General features: G+C 37.7%; 2 protein-coding genes across 2 annotated transcripts; one reads left to right on the top strand and one right to left on the bottom strand.

The window, feature by feature from the left end:
• Positions 1 to 292: 292 nt before the first annotated feature.
• LOC104242010 (probable cyclic nucleotide-gated ion channel 14) lies at positions 293 to 6,572 on the top strand. The gene is made up of 7 exons (XM_070153382.1): positions 293 to 585; positions 671 to 1,223; positions 1,753 to 1,965; positions 2,099 to 2,400; positions 4,698 to 4,809; positions 5,150 to 5,386; positions 5,550 to 6,572. The coding sequence occupies exons 1-7, from the start codon at positions 557 to 559 to the stop codon at positions 6,300 to 6,302; spliced, it is 2,199 nt and encodes a 732-aa protein (XP_070009483.1). The 5' UTR covers positions 293 to 556; the 3' UTR covers positions 6,303 to 6,572.
• A 3,375-nt stretch (positions 6,573 to 9,947) lies between these two features.
• LOC104229868 (uncharacterized) lies at positions 9,948 to 11,317 on the bottom strand. Its single transcript, XM_009782584.1, has 2 exons — positions 10,946 to 11,317; positions 9,948 to 10,862 (listed from the first exon to the last, which is right to left on the bottom strand). Exons 1-2 carry the CDS (start codon positions 11,315 to 11,317, stop codon positions 9,948 to 9,950), a joined length of 1,287 nt encoding a protein of 428 aa, XP_009780886.1.
• Positions 11,318 to 12,202: the final 885 nt, after the last annotated feature.

The raw sequence follows: 12,202 nt of genomic DNA, 5'->3' as shown, positions 1-12,202 counted from the left end.
TGGTGTATTAATTTAAAAAACAAAATATTTTGCAATTTTTTTTACGTTTTAAAAAAAATAATAATTATTTTTAATTTAGCATTGACGTAACGGTCAAAGGGCATAACTGAACCAAAAAAGTAGATAGAGAGGTATTTTTAACCCAATAGGTGGATGAAGGATATTTTTAAACTTTTCAAATAGTTTAGGGCATTTTGAATCCTTTTCCATTGTTAATATATTGTTTGTCTTTTTGTGATCTTTCAAGAAAAGTCAACGCCTTAAATGACAAAAACAAGAGTTGTTTCTGCCCACTTCAGCTCCTCTTTTTTCCCCTCTCTTTTCATTCTTTTCATACCCCATTTGAGAAAAATCTTGAAATTTTCAGCTATTTGAGTATTTCCCCAACACAGTTGCATCTTTTGATTTACCTTATTTATTTTCTTATATTTATCTGCATGTTCTGAAATGGAAGTTTTTGAAAAAGGTAAAGTTCAATCTTGTTACCATTTTGGTATTTTTCTTGGCTTTTGCATTATGTAGTGAAGATCTGTGGGTATTTGTGTGAAGAATTACAATGGAGTTCAAGAAAGCGAAGACGGTAAGGTAAATTTTCAAGTGTGTTTTCTGCTTTGTCATTTCTGTTTTTCTTCTAGTTCATTTTTGTGAATAGTTTTGATGATTTTTATAGGTTTTACAATGATGGGAAACAGAACTTTGAAACATCATGGGAGAAGAGTGAGAACCATAATAGTCTTGAAAAGCAACTACCTTTGTATAAGTCTTCTGAGGGTAGAAATGTTGTTGACAAGGTTGGAGCAAGTAAGGTTCCTAAATTTGGAAAGTTTAAGGTATTCCCAGAAAATTATGTACAAGAGAAAAAGAAAATTCTTGATCCAGGGAGTGAAATAGTGATACAATGGAATAGGGTGTTCTTGTGTTCTTGCTTGCTGGCTCTATTCATGGATCCATTATTTTTTTACATGCCATCAGTGGTGAAAAGGGGCAAGTCCTCATGCATGTCAATTGACTTGAATCTTGGCATTATTGTCACATGCTTTCGAACAGTCGCCGATATATTCTATATGTTACATGTGATTATTAAGTTTAGGACAGCGTATGTTTCGCGAAGCTCAAGGGTATTTGGAAGGGGTGAACTTGTTATGGATAAGAAATTGATTGCAAGGAGGTATTTGAAGTCTGATTTCTTCATTGATGCTATTGCTGCTCTGCCTCTTCCTCAGGTACTTTAAAGGCTCTGCTACTTCATTGGTATATTTAGCTCAAACTCTGTAGTTCATGTTTCAAGAATCAAGCATTAGTTTTCCTTTTGTATAGTCCATTGACCAGTGAAAAAATTGCTGTTAGGCCGATTGTTTCAGTCCATTTTGAACATATTTATGAAAATGACTTAAAGGCTCATATTTCAAAGAAATAATGCATAATGTAGTGATTTGAGGACGTAGGTCGTGTTATTGACCTGTTACAGTAAGTATTTTGAAATGAATTAGGTCACTTGAGAATTTTACATATGTTTGATCATCTATTATTGTCACCTGAACATAATTTTTCGCTTTCCCTACAAGGCACAGAATTTCTTTGTGGTTATTCGTGTGAACTATTAGAATTGATGTTGATGCTAATTATCATTGGCAGCACTTACATTACAAGTCATGATATTTCAAATTAGCATTGGAAATAATCCATCTCCATATTCTGAAAAAGAGAGGAAAAAAAGGAACTAATGGATTTAGCCGTCTTTTTCTTTTGCAGATTGTAATATGGTTCATCATACCTTCAATTAGAAGCTCTCATTCCGATCATACCAACAATGCTCTTGTACTAATAGTCCTGCTGCAATACCTGCCTAGACTCTATCTGATTTTCCCGTTGAGTGCTCAAATTATCAAAGCTGCTGGGGTTGTCACGAAGACAGCTTGGGCAGGTGCTGCTTACAATCTCCTACTCTACATGTTGGCAAGCCACGTAAGTTCCATCCCTGTAACTCTCTTATCTTCTCCTTAAATTTTGGTATACTTGCTAGTTCTCTATGTAGATAGCAACAATTCTGAAGTCTTGTTACTACTATTGGATAGTGAATCAGGTTCTTTTATTTTAGGTCCTAGGTGCTTCCTGGTATTTATTGTCAATTGAAAGGTATGCTACATGCTGGAAGATAGCTTGCAAAGAGGAGCTCAGTCCTATTCAATGCTCCAGTCATTTTCTCGACTGTGGTACTATAAACCATGCAGACAGGGTAACATGGGTAAACAGCACCCAAATTTTCGGAAGCTGCAATCCTTCTAACTCGACCATTTTCGACTTTGGAATATTTGCAAATGCAGTTACAAACAATGTTGTTTCCACCGACTTCCTTGAAAAGTACTTGTACTGCTTGTGGTGGGGTTTACAAAATTTAAGGTATGGTTTCCATTAGTTCCATTTACTCCAATGCTACTACTATCTTTGATTATAAAGCCATTTTCTCCAACTGTTTTCCAATTTGAATTGAAAATTTCAATTGTATTCTTAGATATCTCGAAGGTCCAAAATGGATTTTGGCATAGGGTGAATCCATTATTCAAATAAGTAATGATCTATGGATTTATATATTAAATAGAAATTGTATTAAGTTGGACTATGCCTAAGACACCATATTAACTGCTTACCTGCTTGATCATCAAAGGCATCATAAAAATTTAAGGAAAACGTGTCAAACCAGCCTGCATATGGTGGACAGTTTTGAAAGAGAGGAATTTAAGATGTTTTGACAATAGAAAAGAGCTCATTAGCAAGATCAAGTTTAACTTTATTCTTTTACTTTCATTTTGGTGCACACAGGAGTTTAGTGAAGACGCTGATAGCACATAAGAATTTTCTTTAGCTTCGTCCAGAATTAAGGCTGTCCAACGGGACGGGCCGGCCTGTCCCGTCCCGCGTCCCGTCCCGCCCCAAGTTAAACGGGATGGGCCAATGTTAAACGGGACACGGGATGGGACGGGAAGACCATTTCGTCCCGTTTATCCTGTCCCATTTCGTCCCGTTTTGTCCCGCCCCGTCCCGCCTGTCCCGTCCCATCTCGTCCCGTCCCGTCCCGCCTGTCCTAGTTGTCCCGCGAGTTTTTATGGTATATTTGTGGAATTTCTGTTGTATTTGGTTAGTATAAAACAAATCTAACTTATGCACCGGCCATTAATGAAATGATTGCAAAATTTAAAAAGTATTCTTTCTCTATTCCCCAAGTTTATTTAACTTCTACAATACTTAATCCATATTTAAAATTAAGAGGTGCAAAGAGACTTGTTCGTAAAATTTATCAAAAAGCAATTCAAGAATATGAACAACCATCTCTCGAAGACTTCCAAGCTAACATATATTCTTATGTTAGAATCTAGATCAATGTTTGATAAATATAAATCTGTAGAAACAACAAGTGGTGAAACTGCTCCTTCTATAAGTCTAGAGTAGAAATTCTTATGGGAAGACATTGATGATATAACATGTTTTGATTCCTCTATTGATGATGAACTTGATTCTTAGCACCGGAGAATGCTTTTAGCGCAACAATATTTCAAATGGGAGATCATAGACATTCATTAGCAGAGGACAACCTAGAGATTTCCGTATTATTCAGAGATTGGATTAATGCAGAAAGAAGAAATCTTGGTTTTGAAAAATTAACACTAGGGAAGAAGAAAAATACAATGAGATACTTAGCACTGGGACCGATAACGACATGGAGCTCATAGAACATCAATCAACATTCAACACTGCCAATTCCAGAACAATGTCCGAGAGATATTATTGATAAGTTACAAAGAAGCTATATAGGAGCTTACAAATATTAGTATGATAATTTGTAATTGGCTACTAAGAGGCCTAGTTCAGACAGAACCCTTCCTAGAAGGTGGCTGCGTTGATTAGGTGCTCTTCAAAAGAATTATATTTGTATTTGAGATTTGAAAGTTCCATTAATAAAATAAAAGGCTCTAAGTGTTGAATTTTTTTTTATGAATTGTCTTAGTTACTTAATAGTTAATACTTTGAAAGTATATTAAATAAATTATAACTCTATTATAAATTTACAATTACTAGAATATTGCATTACAAGTCTTTTGTTTTAATATTTTATAATTCTTTACTTAGTTTTCTAATTTTCGTTTTAACATAATAACATTTAAGTTTATTAAATAAGTCAAAAATCTAGCCGTTGCAAACTTTAAAAATATAGTAATTTTCAAAAAACTAGACGTTTTTAAAAAAAAAAAATACACTTAAGGCCCACGAACCCGTCCCGTCCCGTTCCGTCCCGTCCCGTCTCGTCCCATCCCGTCCCGTCCCGTCCCGTTTGTTAGCGGGACGGGATGGGATGACCGTTTCGTTCCGTTTGTCCCGTCCCGTTTCGTCCTGTTCCACCACCGTCCCGCTTAAATGTCGTCCCCTCCCGTCCCGTCCCGTTAATTTCGTCCCGTCCCGTCCCGTTAATTTCGTCCCGTCCCGTCTCATCCCGTTGGACAGTCATATCCATAATTAAGGGAATGTATTCTTTTGGTTGGTTTGCTCTGTACATATTGTACACGATCTTTGTGCTGTTTAATACACCATTACTGATCAAAAGAAAAAGAATTACTTACAACTAGTATACTCTCGGTATTTGCTATTTGCTGCAGCATTGCAAATCAGGGAAATTGAGCACTTTGTTTTCTGTTTTTGTGCAGTTCTTATGGACAGAACTTGACCACAAGCACATTTATATGGGAAACTTCATTTGCTATTCTTATTGCTATATTGGGGCTAGTTCTGTTTGCTCATTTGATCGGAAACATGCAGGTATAAGCGACAAACCTTGTCTTAGCTGATTTCACATTTGAAGTCTTCATAGACTACTCCTTTTGATTTTGGTAAATATTGGACTCCTTTTCATATTGTTTTTGGTAAATGTAGAACTGGACCAGTAATTTCTTTAAGTTGTACAATTTGACTTCAGTTCTTTCAGATAAACCATTATCATCTCAAGGTATTTATAAGTTATAACCTTTCAACGTTTCTGCGGCTACAATAAAGAGTGCCTCTTCCTACATTTTAGATATTGTGAACTTGTACACTTCATTTTGCAAAACCTATTCTTCGAACTAATATAAGTCTAACTGCTCCCCCTTTATTATTGTAGACATACTTACAATCTATCACTATGAGGCTTGAGGAGTGGAGGCTCAAGCGACGAGACACTGAAGAATGGATGAGGCATCGCCAACTCCCTCAGGATCTTCAAGAACGTGTCCGACGTTTTGTACAGTACAAATGGCTTGCCACTCGAGGAGTAGACGAAGAATCTATCCTGCATGCTTTACCTTCAGATCTTCGTCGTGACATCCAACGCCACCTATGTTTAGACCTTGTTCGGCGTGTAAGTCATTTTCTTTGTTTTCTCTTGTTGCGCTTCAAACTTGTAACATTAATAATTTATTTGGAATGATTGTTCAATACTTGTTTTTTGTTACTGTGTGAATATCAAACAAGTTATGTATTATTATTTCGTTTGAGTTCATTTTTTCTTTTTCTTTTTGCAGGTTCCCTTCTTCTCACAAATGGATGATCAGCTGCTTGATGCCATTTGTGAACGTCTGGTTTCATCGTTATGTACCGAAGGAACATACATAGTACGTGAGGGTGATCCGGTAATTGAAATGCTGTTTGTTATCAGAGGAACATTAGAGAGCTCAACCACGAATGGGGGCCGAACGGGCTTCTTCAACTCAATTACTTTGAGGCCAGGTGACTTTTGTGGTGAGGAACTTCTTGCGTGGGCATTATTGCCAAGATCCACTCTTAACTTGCCTTCATCGACGAGAACAGTGAGAGCCCTGTCGGAAGTAGAAGCCTTTGCATTACGAGCAGAGGATCTTAAGTTTGTAGCCAATCAATTCAGACGTCTCCATAGTAAGAAGCTACAGCACACCTTCCGTTATTACTCTCACCACTGGAGAACTTGGGCTGCCTGTTTCGTTCAAGCTGCTTGGCGTCGTTTCAAGAAGAGAAAGCTGGCTAAAGACCTTAGTAGGAGTGAGTCCTTGTCTTACGTTACCGAGGATGAGCAATCAGCGAATGAAAGTGAATGTGAACATGAATATGAGGATGATCAACAAAAGAAGAATAAACCAGCAAACTCTTCAAATGTAAAGCAGAACCTTGGAGTTACAATATTGGCATCAAGATTTGCTGCAAACACAAGGAGAGGAGCTCAGAAGATGAAGGATATGGATTTGCCTAAGTTACAGAAGCCTGAGGAGCCCGACTTTTCAGCTGAGCCAGATGATGACTAGCTCGACTTATGACAGATTACAACTGAAATTCTACAGAAGCAATATAAAGACAGTACTACGATGAATTTAAAGAATTTTACTCATGTTACAAAAGGAAAAAGATACATGTTGTGCTGCAGATGATTATAACTATTCGCTAGACTTTACTTGTAAGTAGAAAAGGGTCAAGGGAAATTAGGTTCCTATAAAATATGAGAAAACTTAAATGAAAACAGTAATTATAGGTCAGTGTATGTTGAAGAAAAACAAAAGGATATGTTTTATGTGTCATTCTTTTTGTTGGCAAACATAGATTTAGTTTAGTGAACATGTACGTTAATGTCAAATGATATGTAAACTAATCAAGATGATAATCAATTGGTTTCTCAACTTCTACTCTATCCTTTTCACTGGGAAGCTAATAATTCCTTTATTTTAAAAGCACTCTAGAGTAAATAATTAAGCAGAAGTAAGATGAAAATATAAGCAATATACACAGTTGGGCAATGTTAGAAATGTTAAAATATGATAGAGATGATGCGAACACATTTTGAGATGATGCGAACACAGTTGGGCAAGAAAATTGATTCATCTTGCAATCAAGCCTTCCTCTTATTGTTGGCATCTTTGCCGGACTAAGGGTGGCAAGTGGGCCGGTCCGGGACCGGGACCGTAGTTCAAATGGGCCAAACGGGCCAAGACCGGTAGAACCGGTATATGTGGGCCTGGGCCGGTCTCGTAGGTCGGTTCAACGCTTTGGGGCCGCTAGGACCGGGACCGTTTGGGACCGGTCCCGGTCCCTGGCGGGCCAAACGGTCCCAACGGTAAAATTTAAAAAAAAACTGGTCGTTGGAAAAGTTTAAAAAATAGCCGTTGGGCTGTCAAAAATAGTCGTTGGCTATTTAGAAAATAGCCATTTAACCTCAACTTTGTTTTAACTCCAAACTTTTTATAATTACACTTTTTCCCTATTTTCAACTACAAATACCCTCTCATTCTTTCATTTTTCTTACACAATCATCAATTTATCACAATCTCTCTCTAATTTTCTTCTATACTTGCTACTATTGCTTATTTTATTGTTACAATTTGTGAAATTTTTTTGAAGTTGGTGAATTGAAGTCTTCAAGTCTTCAACGATAATCAATTTTCAACAAATTGTTCGTCAATTCGGTAAACTCGTTCCAACTCTTATTTTAATATTATAGTTTTATTTGCTTTATTTATTTTCTATTACTTGATTAATTAAGATGACTTCCTTAAAAAAACTTTTTGGTAAAAATAAGGGAAAATTCAAGAGTGGCGAATCTAGTGGCCAAGTTGTTGCTCCTCCACTGCCCCTGGCTCCCCAAACCAAACTCCATATCCGTCCTACACCTGCTATTCTTGATAGCGATAATAGTTTATTACAATTTACTGAGAGTTAATTTTGCCATAATATTGCAGCTGGTGAACAATTAGACCATGAATTAATGAATGCTCTTTATTCTAATAATACTATTGATGAAAATGATGATGAGGAAATTGATTTTGATGAAACTCAACCGGATGATGATACACCCACTAGTCCTGCTCCTGATGTTAACCCAACTAGTGATAACCCTGCTAATCTAAATGATGCCCCATCTGATACTCCTGTTACTGCCCCTACTTTTTCTAGACAACCTACCAAACGGACGGAATCATCTCTAGTTTGGCCATTTTTTACTCAACTAATTCCAGAAAATAAGCCTAAGTGTAAAACTTGATATTTTGGATTGCGGGGGAGGAGGGGGACGGTAACTTTATCTAGACTCATAAAAAAATACCCTCAAGATAGAGTCAAATATCTTCATTTGAAAGCTTTGGCCGAGGGAAAAAGTGTACCTACTCCTAGTCAGGCTAACCCTAGTACCAGTTCAAATCAATTTCAACCAGGAATTAACACTGTTACCGGTGGTATTTTATATTATGATCCAAAAAAGATCGGAAAGAATTGGCAAAAAATGGTAATTATGTGCTTATCCTATAGTTTTCCTTCTAACCCTAACTTTGTGCATTATATTAGAAAAATTTGTAAGAGATACCATGTAACTTGTATGAACAAAAATTAGTATGTATTATGTAACTTGTATTTTGGCACATCTTGATTAGTTTCTTTTTTGTCTTAATGGTGGTATTAGCACCTTGTTGTGCTCATTCCATAGGAGGGAGGGAGAGTAAGAAAGATATTGCCATATTTTTTTAATGCTATAATAAAATTACAAGGCATTGCTTTGAATATCTCTTTACAATATTTTTGTCTTTAGATTTGAATTAAAAAATTTAGGTCACAATTCTATAATAAAATTTACAAGGCATTGTGATAGAATTTAAGGGTCCACCAAACTATATAGAGAACCAGGTTCTCTATTAGTACCCACAGAAACCACACACACTGCAGTAAGTAAATGACAAGAGGAATTTTACGTGAAAAACTCCCAGCTTAACGGGATTAAAAATCACGACCTACCCTTATAGGATTTCAACTTCATTACTGAGAACTTTAGATTATAACCTATGTAACCTAGGAATTAACCTCTTAATCCCTCACTAATTTGTAATGCTCTGTTACAAGCCACTTTGTAATAACTCTATTACAAAGACTTTACAACTCGACTATCTCTAGGCAAGACAAAAAACACAAGGGTTTATGATTTACAAAGGGTTTCCTACGCAATGATTCTAACTAAGCTAAGTAGGAATTACAAGTAAAGAACTATTGCAAAGTTACAACTTAACTAAGGACATAAAATAACTTGATATGGGGAACTGGTACTTAGCAGTGTTGTTCTTTGTTCTTGATGCACTTGAGAATCATTTTCATGATGATCAATCACAGTGAGTATAGTTGAGTAAATTCTCTAAGTGTTCAAGTATTTTGTTTTACCTTCCTTGATGTTAATAATACATTTGCGATATCACATAGAATGATGTAAGCAAGTTAGGTAAAAGACACTCCCCATAAAGTTGACTTCTGCACTGTTTCTATACTGTAGCGTGTGCAGGCGGCAACTTTACAGCTAGGGCAGTTGACTTTGCAATTTCCTCGAAAAACTGTAGCTATCTATTCTCTCTGTTGTTTCTTTGATTCTGAAGAGTTTGACCATATACCAAGCTGGAACCTTTTTGATCTTAAGGTCTTGAGAATATATAATAGGCTTCTTATCTGGTGCTTGACAATGAGCTTGTTAGATCATCAAAGTATAACAAGGATACACATATAACCTATCAATTTTCTCCTTTTTGATGATGACAAACTTATAATTCATGTTCCCTCTAAGAACCAACATTTCTTGTATTTTCCCTGAATTTGTTTCCCATCCTGTTTCCCCTGAATTATTTTTTCCCCTTTTGGCATCATAAAAAGACCAGTAACAGGTTTTTAGCAAAAAAAAGTCTAGCTTGAATTAACTCATGCCACTTGTGTGCACACAACATGACTAAAAATAGAGCATAAAGACAAGGCATGTACAACAAAAAGGGAAAAGCTTCCATTAAACAATTTGGATTTTTAAAACAGAGAGCAGATTCAATGTTTCTTACAACCATCCACAATTCAGAACAACAAAAACAAATACCACAAACATCATCAGAAACTAATCATAAGAAACCAACACATAAGACTTGACAGTGAGGGGACACTGTCTAGGGAGCACTGGAAGGAGAGGGCTTAGAGGCGGAGGCAAGGGTTTGGAAGACGAGATCCATTCGAGCATTCGCTGACATTTGCTCATTGAGCAGTTTCTCTTTCAGTTCCTCCACCTGTTTCTTGAGCTCAGCATTCTCCTTGGTCAGACAGGCAACCTCTTCACTTTGAGAGATACTGGAACCAGGTGCCTTCTGAAGCTGACTCAACTGACTCTCAAGGATAACATTTATTGCTTTCAACTGCCTTATCTCAGCAGTGGCACTATTCTGAGCGTTGATCAACTGAGAAATGGTAGAAGTGCTTCCAACTCCTCCAAACCTATTAATGCACTCACATTCTTCGAGAGTGGACTTGGAGAAAGTTTGCTTCTTAGTGCCCACTTTTGCTTGTCCTAGAGGAACTTTGAAGTACTCAAAAACCTTGGTGAGAAGGAACCCATAAGGCAGCCCATGATTACTATCTTTAAACTCTGCCATTTTCTGCATGTGCTCTATCATGATCCCAGGTAGGTTGATGGTCGTGAAGTTGTCTAGTGCTTCCATGAGGAACAGGTCTGCACAAGAAGTGATAGATCTTCTCTCAGCACAGGGGAGCAAGACCTTGTTCAGCATATCAAACAACAATTGGTACACTGGAAGGAGAGCCTTCTTCTGTACCCGTTCCCCTTGCTGAACTGCTCTGTCCTTCAGGATGGCATTTCTGAAATTTTGAGAACAAGTTCCCTGAACATTAGACAACCCTTCAGCAGGCACACCTAGAATAGACCCCAACAAAACTGAGTCTATTACCATATCAACTCTATTCACCAGTACACAGATGTGATTATCCTCAACTTTGAAGAAGTCGGCATAGAAACTTTGTGCTTCCTCCTCATACACTCTTGGAGCATCACTTGTGAACAAATGTGTCCACTGTTGAAACTCACAAATTTCAACCAACTATCGCTTCCAGCCTCCTCCAAAATGTCAGGGGCGAATGTGCGGCCCCATAACACCTTTTGATTCCTCAATTTTTCTTTTCCAGCACTCTGGGGATTATGAACTTTGGCCTTCTTGGATGAACCAGGTTCCTCATCAGCGTCAGCTTTTCTTTTAGCAGACTTGCAAACATTCTTTCCTTTTTCAGCAGACTTCACAGACTTTTCACCCAATTCTTCCATCACCCTTGCACTAGACTCTTCCACCAACGTATCACCAGATTCTTTCACTATATTTTCACTAGAGACAACCTCATCAGACTTGTTCAGGCTTTTAGTAGTCACAGAAGATCCTCTTTTAGGCTTGGGGAGACCATGCTTCTGTGAACGCTTTCTAGTCAAGGAACCAGGTTCCTCGTCTACTTCATCACCCACATTCATAACATGCATTGTCTTCTCACTCACAACTTTCCCATCTTTCACCAATTTTCTTCTCCTTAACTTAGCTTGGTTGTTTTTAAGAGCAGACTCAAGCCTCCTTCTTTTGCAACCTTGTAGTAGGTCTAGGAGTAGACTCTTGAGCAACCATTGGTCTACGCCTAGTCAAGCTAACAATTGGCATATCATCAGAATCCTCTTCACTTTCCCCAATTTCTTCTTCAGATTCAGATCTTATCTCAGGCACAACTACATACAAAGGCTCAGCATCAAAATAAGGAGAGAGAGAGAGCAGGGTCAATATTGACTTGGGGCTCTTGAGAGGACTCCTAAGTTAGATCCTGAGGAGGGATCAGGTCCCTCATTTGGTACCCCAGTAGTATTGTCAAGTGCCGATTGTTCAACGACATAAGCTCTTTACCCTTTACCACAGTCTTAGACTCTTCCCCCTGAGCCTCAGACCCTTCCTTACTTATTTCGATAATAACCTCTTCATTAGCTATAGATAACATGTTTTCTGTTGTTTCTTTCTATTAACTCCATGGAAAACGTAGAAGAAGAAGGAGTTGTACCTGTGCGCTCAAGATTAGGAACTGAAGCATTCTCAGAACCAGTAGTTTGATCTACATTTGAGCCTTCATCCAAAGGAGGACTAAAAATTTCCTGATTTTCTTCTTCGTCAACTATACCCTTTAACCCAGTTTTTTTGGCGAGGCAGGAGGAGAGCTCGTAGCCACAAACCTCTTAGGAGTCGAGATTTTGCGACTCCTATGAGAACCAGAACTCGATTGTGTAGGAGAGGAGACTGACGGTGGGGGTGACTCTGCCCTGGGGTTTTGGCTAGTAGTAGTGTGGAGCAAGGAGTCTAACATTGGTGTTTTAACTGGTGAGGACTTA

This window comes from Nicotiana sylvestris, chromosome 8, assembly GCF_000393655.2.
Source record: "Nicotiana sylvestris chromosome 8, ASM39365v2, whole genome shotgun sequence".
Lineage (NCBI taxonomy): Eukaryota > Viridiplantae > Streptophyta > Magnoliopsida > Solanales > Solanaceae > Nicotiana > Nicotiana sylvestris.
Note: the sequence above shows the minus strand (reverse complement) of the source record. Positions and strands in the feature narration are given on the sequence as shown.